Here is a 12,478-nt window from a genome sequence, read left to right on the forward strand (position 1 = left end):
ACATAAAAATGGACCAAAATACAAGAATAGCCACTGAGGGGAGTAGCCATAGCTCACTGGTAGAACATATTTGGCATACAGAAGGTCCCAGACTCAGTCCCTATCATCTCAAGTTAAAAGGGATGTGGTAATAAGTCATGGGGATGCAGAATGGTATGGTAAAGTTGCATTTCATCAGATCTTGGAAGCTAAGCAGGGTCATTACTTCAATGGGAAGAGTCTGCAGAGGAAGGCAATGGTTAACCACCTCTACTTTGCACTTAGATATATAGAAGGTGATGGAAAATGCCTCTGCTTGAGATCCAGGAGAGTTCCTGAGTAGATAATATTGACCTTAATGGACCAAAGATCTAATTCAATGTAAGGAAGTTTCATGTTCATGTGTATATTTGATTTCCTCATACCTCAGCAGAATCATGAATCGAGCTTCAACCAGCTGAGTGCTTGGCTAGAGCAGAAATTTCTGCTAATTTAAATTTGCATAGGTTGTTAAAATACCTAAGCAATTCAATTCCTCTTCTTGCTTGGGTCAAAGTTAAGGTTAAGATTTAAAACTGAAGATAGATGCGAATATAAGGATAGTCTACCTACCTCTGGCTAACATATACAGAAACATTTTTGATATTTTAAATTTAAGCTAAATTCTCTTGGCTATAATTAACCCACAGAAGAATCTTTAACAGAATTACACTATTTTAAACCTATTCAGTTGTCTCAATAGAGGGATGTAGTCTGTTTTGGATTGTTCTGCCATTCCTCTGATATCGAAAGGATAATATAACCTAAGCATTATTTCAGTTTTGTGGCTGTTAATCCAACCCTCTGAATATAGTCCCTTCTGCTATGTGTTAAATTTTATTTCATAGTCTCATTACACTTTTCTGTTTCTTAATGAGGGATTTTTTTTCTTACTTTATTTTAGGCGAAGAGTTGGTTGCTTTAGGCTGATCCTGCATTGAGCAGAGGGTTAGACTAAATGGCCTGTATGGCCCTTTCCATGATTCTATAAATAAAACAGGGAGGAAATTATAGCCTTTTTCTTCATACAATGAATGTGAAAAGGTTTCTGTGGGAACTTTGCTTGCTGAATGTACAATACAAATTATTAAATTATTAAGTATTTATGAAAAACTCTCTCTCCTGTGTACACACTCATGTCTCTCACACACTTGCATTACCTGATTGCTTTTCTGTCACGGTCAAAGTTAAGAACAGGGATAAAGTGTGTTGAGTTTCCGGATTCCTGGAGATCATACACGGAGTAGTCCATGTTCCTTTCACCCGATTCATCAATATGAACTGGGCCAGTAATGGCTAACCAATAAAAATATGCATAATATAAATGTTAGAATACTGCCCAGTGCTATTCAGCACTATTTTGTCTAAGATTTCCTTAGACCATTCATTTTTCAGTGTGCTGACATTCAAGGGCAGCAGTGGATATGTCTGGAATATTTATACTTTCTAATGATTCTGCACTAGCCAAAAAACCGCAGGCAAGTTGTTAAAAAGTAATACTGACCAGTATATTAGACTGAATAAGATACACAACTTGCATTTTCAAAACCATACTATCCCAGTGAAAACATCTTATCATGTTCGTGTTTCTTCAGCATTATCTGCATCAAACTGAGGCACAATAAAAATAATATCTTGTCTGAAATCACTAGTGATGGGCAAGTCTCCTCTGTTCAAATCATAATTGGCCTGATGAATATGAGCTTCCAGTTCCCCCCAAGAGTACTAAATTGGCTTGTAACGTGTGCCTGTGGGGAATTGTGGGGGAGGGCTGGGCAGGCAGCAACATGATGTCCAAGTAATTGGGTTGCATGATCATCTTTTACAATACTGAATGAACTTGATGATTAGGTAATGGATTGCTGGATTGTAGATACAATACAAAAGAAAAAACCTATCCCAAGGCTACTATAGATGTAGTAAAATTATACAGAATACATGAAATAAAAGGTTCTTCGTTCTTGTTTATTCTTGTAAAGGATCCAACCAGAACGGTATCTAGATATGTCCCATTTTCAAATAATAATCTTCCTCAATGGTTGTCCTCACTTTTGAATGTGAATGTTATGAATGTCCAGATTGTGAAATTCAACCTCTATTGAATAATATATCTATCAGCCTTTGGCTCTTCAATATGGGGTGCTAGTAATACCAACTGCTCCCCATATTACTAGGGATAGGTTTTTTCTCTTGTATTGTATTCACTACAACCCATCCCATTTGTCTATATTGGATTGTAGATACAGACAAGCCACTGGTCTGTAAATTACAGTTGTCAGGACAGAAGAACAAAGGCCTTATATGTCTTTGTGTGTGTATGTACAGCATTCTATATATCTTCTATAAAATCCTATACTGTTCACTATTAGAGAATACTAGGATGAATGATACATTGCAGAGCAAGACTATTCTCATGAGTTGCAAAGGCTCCTGTTTTTAAAGCTATACAATAACCAATGTGACAACTAAAACCATGGAATCTGGATCAAAAGAATTGGTATTTTGCCAGACTCCTGGTGGATATATACATACACACCACGAGTAAATTAGGTATGATTTGCAATCATACATTTTTTATGTGTGAGAATGAAAATAATGGAAGATCTATGATGTTAATAATGTCACCATTTGACCACATGGAATAAAATGTGGATCAATCAACACCCGGCTTGCCTTAGTGTATCAACACTTGTTCTTCTTGTGTATGAATAGGGATTTGTGACCATTGAAGAAAGCTCATAGTTTGAAACACATTTGGTCTCATTCACTGTCTTTTTGTCTATCATCAACTTTGGGCATAGTGGCACAGGGGCTACTGGACTTCAATCTAGCTGTTCTACTGGAGACCAAAATGGCTAACCTCTGAAACCAACTTACTCATAATTCCAGTGTGATACTAAATCAGACGATTAAGCCTTTTGGCTAAATATAATAACTCTTAACCAATATAGGTTCCTTAATGCCTCAGCACACCATTCCAGTCAAATTCTTCAGCAGTAAACCTTTCATTCACACTATTATTGAATTCAAGGTCCACTCAAGTGCCAGGATTGTATTCTTAGTCCACTGCTTACCATACTTGAGGGTTTTATTGTAGCCTTTCAAAGTGTTGACAAGTGTTCTCCCATCATGGAAATCTTTTCTCTCTTTTAACATTTCCTTTACAGATAAGGCATAAAGCAGGACTGCATCATGCAAGTAAGCAGCATAGGAACTCACCTGAAAGAGATATAACAAAGAAAAATAAGAATATGGCCTGCTAAAGAAAGAAGCTAAGACTGCATATCTTAAACTGTTCTTTCAGAAAGAAATCCACTTAATGGTTTTGCAATATGAGATGGCCCAAGATTGGTGCCTCTCTTTTGACTGTGTTAATTTACTACAGTATATACTGAAGCACCTGTCCTTAGGGAATAAAGTCAAGATGGCTAATGTTACCATTTTTAATACATTTATAAAATTGTGGGGTGGGGAAATAGATAGAGAGAACTTCCTCTTCCATAACACTAGGCCTCCACACATTGAGTGAAGTTGATACTGATAAGCAATAGGTTCAGAACAATGAAAAGGAAGTACCACTTTATGCAGCACCAGAAAGTAAGAAACATGGAATTATGCACAACAATTATGTCACAGTATTGTGATTATTGCATTTAGATGACATTAAAAGGGAATTAGACAAATTCCCTGAAATCTGTAAGCTGCTATGACTAAATTGAATTTCCATGGTCTGAGAAGATACATTTCTGAATGGCAGTTACTAGGGGTACAGTTGCAAAGCCCCAGTAGGAGCAAGGATCCTCAGCCAGTCCCCAGCTGCCCATATGGCATGTCCCTTTTTACCAGATCTATCCAACAATGCCTGCCTTTGCCCCACTGACTCTCCCCACCAGTGTGGGACCACAAATAGGACCCACAGGTGAGCAAAACCTCCCAGCTTCTGTGAAATATTTTTTTAAGCAGCCTCATGTACTTTCTGGAAGTTCTTACTAGATATGAAAAAAGTAGCTCTAGGAATACCTGGAGATTCTATGAAAGTGACAAGTGACTTCTGGTAAGAACTTCCAGGAAGTACATGAGGCAGCATTTTGTTGCTCCTCGTTTGTTTTTTGAAATTGTTCTGAATTGCTGTGCCCCCTCTCCCTCCTGCTGGGTGCATGCTGTTGAATTCATTATGAAACATGATGCAGAACTGGATAGATTATTTGTCTGATTCAGCAACTCTTATGTTATTTTGCTAGTATATGAGCCGCTACATTATGCATGTTCACATGCAAGCTCTAAGAGACCTTGTGTAGACCAGTATAGAGCTAGGTGTTTGGATCGCCTACCATCATTCTAGGCACATTCATTGTTCACACTTAGAACCTCTGAAAGGAGCTACCCTGACTGTCCTACAGGTAAGTCTGAGGCGTGGTTATAGGTGACTGTCTGCTGAAATATGTATTTGTTGAGTCCATAACACTGCAGCCTATGAAATAAAGATAACAGAAAAATGCAGACTGTTTTTTGGGGGGAGGGGGAGCCCTATCTACTTTTATGCAGTGTTTGATCACTGCTATCCATTTGCTATGCAGAAACTGAGGAAAGACTACCATATTGTTTAAAGCTTCCTTGTAGAAGTCACACCTAGTAGCTTAAATTAACTCATTCATTAGTCAAAATGCTTTGCACATTACAGATTTGGTATCATAAACAAGTTAAAGGAAGAGAAATAAACAGTCTGGATTTCTTTAGGCAAGCTTATTGTGCCTGTATTAGGAGTAATACTTCTAGAAAAGGTTGTAAATAAGACCTCATTTTGTGAAGGAAGAAAGTGGCTAGATAGGTTCCCCTTCAATTTTTCATGGATATCCATCACAAAACTAGAAAAAGTGTTGTATTCTCTATAAGAACTCAGGGCAATTAGAAATACAGGCTCATAGGCATCCAGGACACTGCTGTTGTTCTCATTATTCCATATTTCTTTCAAAAAGTTATCCTGAAAGACAAAAGAGGGATTAAAGTATTGTAAAGTTTCAATATCCACTATGCAGTAAACAACTTTCTACTATTTGTTTATTTTTTCTCTAATAAGGAGAGAGTATTACAAGTGCCAAAAATCTGTGATCACTTCAAATACTTGATAACAAATCTACATATTATTCAGAATGAGACTTTCAAAGTTTCCTGTCTGAGGAGGAAGCAGTTTTCTGGAAATTTTTAGAAATATGAGAAACTCCAGCCCTCATAGATAGAATAGCCCCTCTTTGTCCCAATTCCCTCTTTGTCCCAGTTTCCAGAAGGACTAACATTGGAATGTGATTCCCTCTTAACACTGTAGCCTAAAACAATTAATTCCATCATACCACCTGTTTTAATCTACTGTCAGTATTTATTAGCATGGTCTTAGACCAGCAAAATAAAAAATGTACAAAACAAATGTATACATGGGCAATCGGCAATTATCTTTAACCGCTCCTGCGGAGTGGAATAAATAAAAGAGTAAGCCCTAAGGAGAAAAGGCGGGCTCGGTCTGGGATAAAAACTCGGAGGGCCCAATCAGGAGCCGTGAAGCGACTCCTGATTGGGTCCTCCGAGTGTCACTCCAGGGACAAGCGGCCAATGGGGAGCCGCGCAAAGCCCGGCTCCCCATTGGCCGCTTGGCCCAGCCTCGCCATGCCCGGCCAGGGACTCACTGCACACAAGGAGAAGCAGACTTCCCTGACGGTGAGTACTCCCGCTGGCTTCCCCTCACCCACACACACACACACACAAACACAACCCCCCTGGCTGTCCCCCCATCGTGCCGCCGCTGCTTCCCTGCACCCAGACATGCACACACACACACCAGCCAAACCCCCCTGGCCACTCCCCCCCACGATCGCCATGCCGCCGCTTCCCCACCCCCACAAAGACACACACACACACAAAACTCCCATGGCCGCCCCCTATTGCGCCACTGCCACTTCCCCACCCCCCCACACCAGGCAAACCCCCTGGACATCCCCCCGCACGATCACACCACCACCGCTGCCCTGCCCCCACAGAGACACACACACACAACCCCCTGGCTGCCCCCCCATCATGCCGCCGCCGCTTCCCAGCCCCCACAGACATGCACGTACACACACACACACACACAAACACCAGCCAACCCCCCCTGGCCGCCCCCCATGTTCACCCCCCACCACTTCCCTGACCCTACAGACACGCACATACACACAGCCACCCACCCACTGCCCTCTCCCACCCCACACATCCACGCAAACAGTCCTCTCTACTTCCCCTCTTTCCTCACCACCTCCCCCTCCCGATTGTCCCCTCCCGCAATTCCCCCCCACCCTTCACACACACCCTGTCCCCTTCCATTTCACCTACCTCTCTGCCTGCCTTCCTTCTTACTTCCTGACTTCCTCTATTTCTCCATCTCCTTCCTGTCTCTCTGTCTCTTCCTCTCACTTGCTTCCTGTCTTTCTCCTTTACTTTCTTTCTTTCTCCCTTCTATCCATCCTTTCAACCACCCCTTGCCCTTCTTTCTCCCTCCCATACCTCCTTTCCTCTTCTTCCTTCTTTGCCTACAGTCTGCCTCCCCATTCTCTAGCGCCCGCTGTCTTTCTTCTACAGCGGGCTTCATTTCTAGTAAGTGTAATAAGTTAGAAATGAAAACAGCAAGAACTATTAAAATAAAATGTTAGATCACCCATTGCTGACATATTTTACAAACAACTGCACAAAATCTCAGAGTTAAAAGCATATGTTGAGGTACTTCATCAGAGAGTAGTCTGATATATTCCAAATCTGGACATCCTGGGAAATTGTTAATAATAGACAAAATAGTCCAGGAATGAATGACTTGATAGAAGGGGCAGTGGAGTAAGACATGCATGATAGACTCGATTTCCCCAATCCACAAGGACACACTCTTTCTGTGTCATCCACCTGGCACAGCAGCAGCTAATGCCTGTAATATGGCCAAGGAGAAAGCCTTCCTCTGACTGAACCTGAGTCTTGAGCCTGGAGAGGTAAGTTGCAGAGGACACACAATATCTGCTTTTATCCAAGGACAGTATCCATCACCCTTTGCTGCAGGACCAATATGGTCTGCTTGGCCTCCAAAATGGCTTGTGGGGATTTGCTTGCAATTGTCATAAGCCATGAAGATTTGAATTCATGTTTGAGGTTTAGACCTTGCAGTAAGAAATTTAGTTTCATGCATGATTGATGGAAGAAAGGCACACCCTGACTTTGACTTTGCTCATGCTGGTCTCTAAACATAGTGCTGAATTTGCTATACAATGGGAGAGAAGGTAACCCTAAAAAAATTAGATTGGACTCATTCTAGAAGGGCAAAACTGAAGGAGGGGAACCACAACCATGACCCATATAATAGCTGGGCCAAGGTTTTTGCCCCCAAAAGCTTAAGTGCTGCTGGAATATAATGGCTACCCTTTATTTATAAAAACTATTTATAAAAAAAGATGTGATAGGCAGGGTTTTGTGGTATGCTGCCACATAGAAGGTTTCTTAGATTCTTAAGTGAATCTCTATATCAAGGCCACTTGTTCAATCTTGTGGCCATCTATATTCCATGTCTGAATTTGGAACCTTTCTGTTAAATGCCAGAAATTTAGGGTGGTTTTTAAAATAATTTATTAATTATTAAGTTCTTCTAGACCAAGAGATCAATATTTCACATTTTTTATTCTTTAAATCAAGAGATATGGCTTCAAAGCAACTTACTTCAAATTGCTGTAGTATGAAGAATACATATGGTCCATTGGCCATACCCAGTTCTTTGGCCTGTAACAAAATGGACCTTGCATCCAAAGAGCTGCAGATTAAAACAATAACTGCAAAATAAAAGTTGAAATTTATACTCATTTCATCTAATAAATCAGCATACAAGACCATTCAGAATGAGTGAAACAGTAGTTGCTAAAACAATTGTTAAAGATAGACTGGCATAAAGTATTGAAACTATAAGGGGACACGAGGACAGCCATTAGCGAAAGAAAACTAAGAGTTCACATCACTATCTCTTGAAATCACTAAAAACTCTTATGTCAAAACCACAGAGTTTCCAACAATTCCTAGAGAAGCCTTATGCCACTTCTGAGATTTCCCCAAAAGTGACGTCATGCCATTGGACCAATAGGCATTTTTTAAAAAAATTATCCTGCTAACAGTCTGAATAGTGCAGGAAATGGGAGCCAGGATGAATCCCCTGGCTGTGGCAGGGGCCTGATAACCCTGATTATAAATTCCTTGTTCTTTCTATCCCAAGTACTGGTATCCCTGCATGGTAGAAGGACACAGATAGATGTACAAATGTAAAGCAAGTGATATATGGGGAGAGCTCACAATGCAGTGATATGCAACATCAGATTAATAACACACAACAGGACTAAATAATGTCTTTCTCACTGAGGAAAAGAAATGTCACTCTTTGAACCGATTCACAGATAAACTATTTGTTCTTTCAAATCTTTTGGAAAGTTATAACATTAAATTGATCCTTCATAAAAGAACCAAAACCAGCATTCTCCTTTTGTATTACAATAAACTGTTTTACATTCTAACACTGTGAACTTTAGTTTATTTCCTAGTTATCTTGCATGATGTTGAACATGGAGAAGAGTTGGTTTTATACCCTGTTTTTCACTGCCCAAAGGAGTCTCTGAGGGCAATTCCATACCAGCTGTGCCTCTCCGGGATTCTGTCAGTGTGTTGTGTCGGAGCAGCATGCTCTGCCACTTCCTGTGTCGCAACAGGGGACACATTTGGGTGGTGGACTGTGTCCTCCCTGGTTTTCTGCTTCCACATGGACACAGACCCAGAGGGAAGGCTCCAGGACATTGGGGAGCAGGGGGGTTGCAGAAAGGCCCAATCGGCCCCAAATAAAGCCCCAATCGGCCCCATGGTGCCATAAAGTGCTGTGGAGCCAAGTGGGGCATTCCCCCCCCCCCTTTGGGCCTCTGTACGATGTGAAGGAGTCATGCCTGGAAGGCCCCGCTCTTCCGCATCCATACAGGCCACTGCCAGGCTAGGCCTCACTGGCTTTTGGAGCACCTCTGGGAAAACAGCCATGTTCCCTTAAAGTAGGGCAATGGTTGGCTAATGTGCACTGGGCCCAGGAGAGGCCTCACTGCCATATGACCACCCTCCCAGACTTTTCTGCCCATGTGGAATCAGCCAAAGCAGCTTACAATCACCTTCCCTTCCTCCCTGTGAGATAGGTGAGGTTGAGAGATCTCTGAGAGAAATTGCTCTGTGAGAACAGATCTATCAGGACTGTGACTAGCCGAAAGTCACCCAGCTGGCTGCATACGGAGGAACGGGGAATCAAACTCAGCTCACCAGATTAGAAGCCACTGCTCTTAGCCACTACACAAAGCTGGCTCTGCTGCTATTGCTTATTTTTAGAAACTGAGTAAATTTATTCACTTTCACATATGCCTTTTTCCTGAAAGACATCATAACTGTCTTTAAATTCAACTATTTGAACTCTCGCTGTTTGTTTTTTAACTTACTTCTGGCAACAGATGATATATAGTTGAGATTTTGCTCATGGAGGCTTTGATCTTTTGTATTGTATCTCACTTTAGCAGTGATTGTAAAATTGATTTTGAGTTGGTTTTCTACAGATGCCCACAGTTCTTCTGTCTCCGCCCAAGTGAAAACATCACTTGAGCTTCCAAAGAGACCCACATATTTCCATCCAAAATACTGGAGAGTTTTACATAGTACTTCCCCCACCCTCTGCAGAGGGGAGACAAGATTGATATAAGTATCATAAAGAAATGAGTTGTCCAGCTTGGTGGTGTAGCCAACAAACCCAAACATGGGAATATTCCACTGAGAAGCTAGCAATCCAGTCACCTAGGTGGGAAAAATTGAAAGAATAATCGAAATGTGTAGCATTTTAACTCAGAAAGTAATATTCTTCACTAAGTTAGCATTGATTCATTTACTTCAATATTAAATCTCATTTGAATTCATTTAGAAACAATTAACTGAAATGACAGATGCAAAGTTGTTTAATTTCAGGAAGCCTGCATATTGTAGTATCCAAGCATGTGTATACCTATTTAATCAGTGTACTGGGGAGCATGCAGAAAAGTTCTTTGAACTCCCATCAACATAAATGCAACTTTATCACTGCTATATCAGTTTTTGTGGGGACAGGAGAACTACATAGATCTTGACACGGAGAGATCTATCTATGACTGCTGTATCTGCCCACAAGAAAACAGTACACATTTCACAAGCATGAACCAATGTATTAGCATCATGATTCACTTCTGGAGGAGCTTCTCTTTGCTGAGCTAGACAATTACTCGGTTGTTGTGCAACTGAAATGATTAAAATCAGCATGCTATACCTGCCAGTCTTGGATTGTATAATACCTAAGTTGCGAGTTGTTGCTTAAGTCAGTTTCCTGTACCTTCCTTAGTACATACCTTGATATGTCCATGTGCACAAAAGAAAATCTTAGTCTTAAGGAAGCAGCAGATCTGCTGACTTGTCAACTGATTCTGTGGTGAGTGCTTGTTTTCCAGTTTTATTCTATTTTTTTCTGGTTCTCCACAGCTGCGTTCATTACTCACTTTAACAAATGAATATAGCAAAGGAGATGTGTTCCTCATGGGATATTCACTGTTTAACACTCTAAGGGTGAATATAGCACAGCAGTTACTGTGTACTCTGTACACAGATTCACTTGGGTACTCTAGATGAGCTTTTCTTCCGTTCCTGGTCAGTACTGTACTGATGTACAATTTAAAGACATTCTTGTATATTAGTTTAACTGTGTTAAGAAATTTGTAATTTGAAGACATGCTCTAAAATCATGTGATATTTCTTCTAGCAAAAAGGATAGAATCTACTGTATAAATTGCTCTTCTGATGTAAGTTGTTTAAATTCTTCCTAATCCTTCTTGTTTCTGTCTGAGGACCCAGCTACATTACAGTATGGAATGTTTTTTGTGACAAACATCACACTTCCTAAGAAGTGGGAAGTTTCAGAGACTGCATTAACAAGTTTGGTTTCCTTTAGATGAAAGAGTACTAGAGGTAAAAGGGTCAAAATTGCATCAGAGTCTGCCAAGCAACAACACCTTTCCATTCAGATAAATTCCAGCTCATTACTCACATCTTTCTCTTTCTGATTGTGTCCCAATAGGGATGCCAGCTTCCAGATGGGACCTGGGGATCCCTCAGAATTACAGCTCATTTGCAGACTATAGAGATCAGTTCTTTTGAAGAAAATGGATGTTTTAGAGGGTAGCCTCTTTGACCCCACTAATATCCCTGTCCTCCCCAGGCTCCATGCCCAAATCTTGAGAAGTTTCTCAGCCTGGATCTGGCAACCATACCCCTCCATCCTCCACTAGTGCATGTGGGGACCTGGCAGCCCTATGATCCAGTGTTGTCTCTTCAAATTTGGATACATGATTGATGCATTCCTATAGTTGGCGAATGATTTAAGGGAATGAAAGACCACTATGATCATTTCCATGATTGCTAAAAAGGGGAAAGTATACCATATGCCCAATAATGCTAACTTGACAGCCAAGCTCATACCAATATTTTCAAGAAATTGTGTCCCGATTTCTCTGGTCTGGATCCTAGATACTTTCTATGTTTGGCTGGGGAAAACAATATTTGATGGGTCTGTTGATATGCTCCTAGTAATATTTGTACAGTGTGTATTTATTTATTATGGGATTTATATTATGCCATCTTTGGAAATTTGTTTCTGAAATGCGTGAGGTAAGCTAGATTTTCTGGTACATGTAAGAAGCTTTTATTTATCTTTCTGGTTTAAGATCTATTTGCAACATCTTTAATCCAGATATATTATTCAGAATGCTATCTGTAAATCTACCCTTCTTCACTGTAACCTCCTACATCTATAATCTCTTAAATTCAAAGTGTTTAAGTATTCCATATTGTGTCACCTCAACACACCCAAATGGATGTCATTACTCCTACTTAGCAGCTCCGAGTTGTAGACAGAGAACTAGCTAAAGATGCAGAATCTAATGGAACAATTTCAGTTCCTTTATAGGCTAATGACCTGATGCCCATCACAGGAGGGGAGACTCCAAAGTCTGGGAAGCAATACATCTAAGTAAAAGACAGTCATAGAATACAAGATTTATCTGTAGCTTCACAGGTAAACAGATGGCAGCTTAGTTTCAGGCTTTGTTATTGGTAGTGCTGGATTAGGCAATCTGAAAAACATTCTGTAGAATGTGGCTTTAGCAATGTCCATATTCCTAACAAGAAAACTTAATATTCTGATATTTTGTTCAGTGAACCTCCAACATGGCTATGATATCTATGCTACCTTGTAGGTTGCAGGTTTCCTTGTAGGTTGCAGTGGTAGACAGAGGTCAGGTAGGCTTTGGAAAGTATTCAGAAATTTCAGTTGGTACAAAATGCTGCAGTCAGGTTGTTGACTGGAGTGGCTCAA

General features: G+C 40.6%; 1 protein-coding gene across 7 annotated transcripts in view; it reads right to left on the minus strand.

Moving 5' to 3' along the window:
• Positions 1-12,478, minus strand: part of LOC143843532 (guanylate cyclase 2G-like) — an 80,948-nt gene that overhangs the window by 28,228 nt on the left and 40,242 nt on the right. For all 7 annotated transcript variants that reach the window (XM_077349718.1, XM_077349723.1, XM_077349720.1 and 4 more), the window contains 5 exons: positions 9,531-9,879; positions 7,741-7,850; positions 4,814-4,999; positions 3,093-3,237; positions 1,179-1,314 (listed from right to left, as the gene is read on the minus strand). In XM_077349718.1, the coding sequence (XP_077205833.1) occupies positions 1,179-1,314; positions 3,093-3,237; positions 4,814-4,999; positions 7,741-7,850; positions 9,531-9,879 (926 nt within the window). The remainder of the gene's footprint in view (positions 1-1,178; positions 1,315-3,092; positions 3,238-4,813; positions 5,000-7,740; positions 7,851-9,530; positions 9,880-12,478) is intronic.

Source organism: Paroedura picta, chromosome 8, assembly GCF_049243985.1.
Source record: "Paroedura picta isolate Pp20150507F chromosome 8, Ppicta_v3.0, whole genome shotgun sequence".
NCBI classification, from domain to species: Eukaryota; Metazoa; Chordata; class Lepidosauria; order Squamata; family Gekkonidae; genus Paroedura; species Paroedura picta.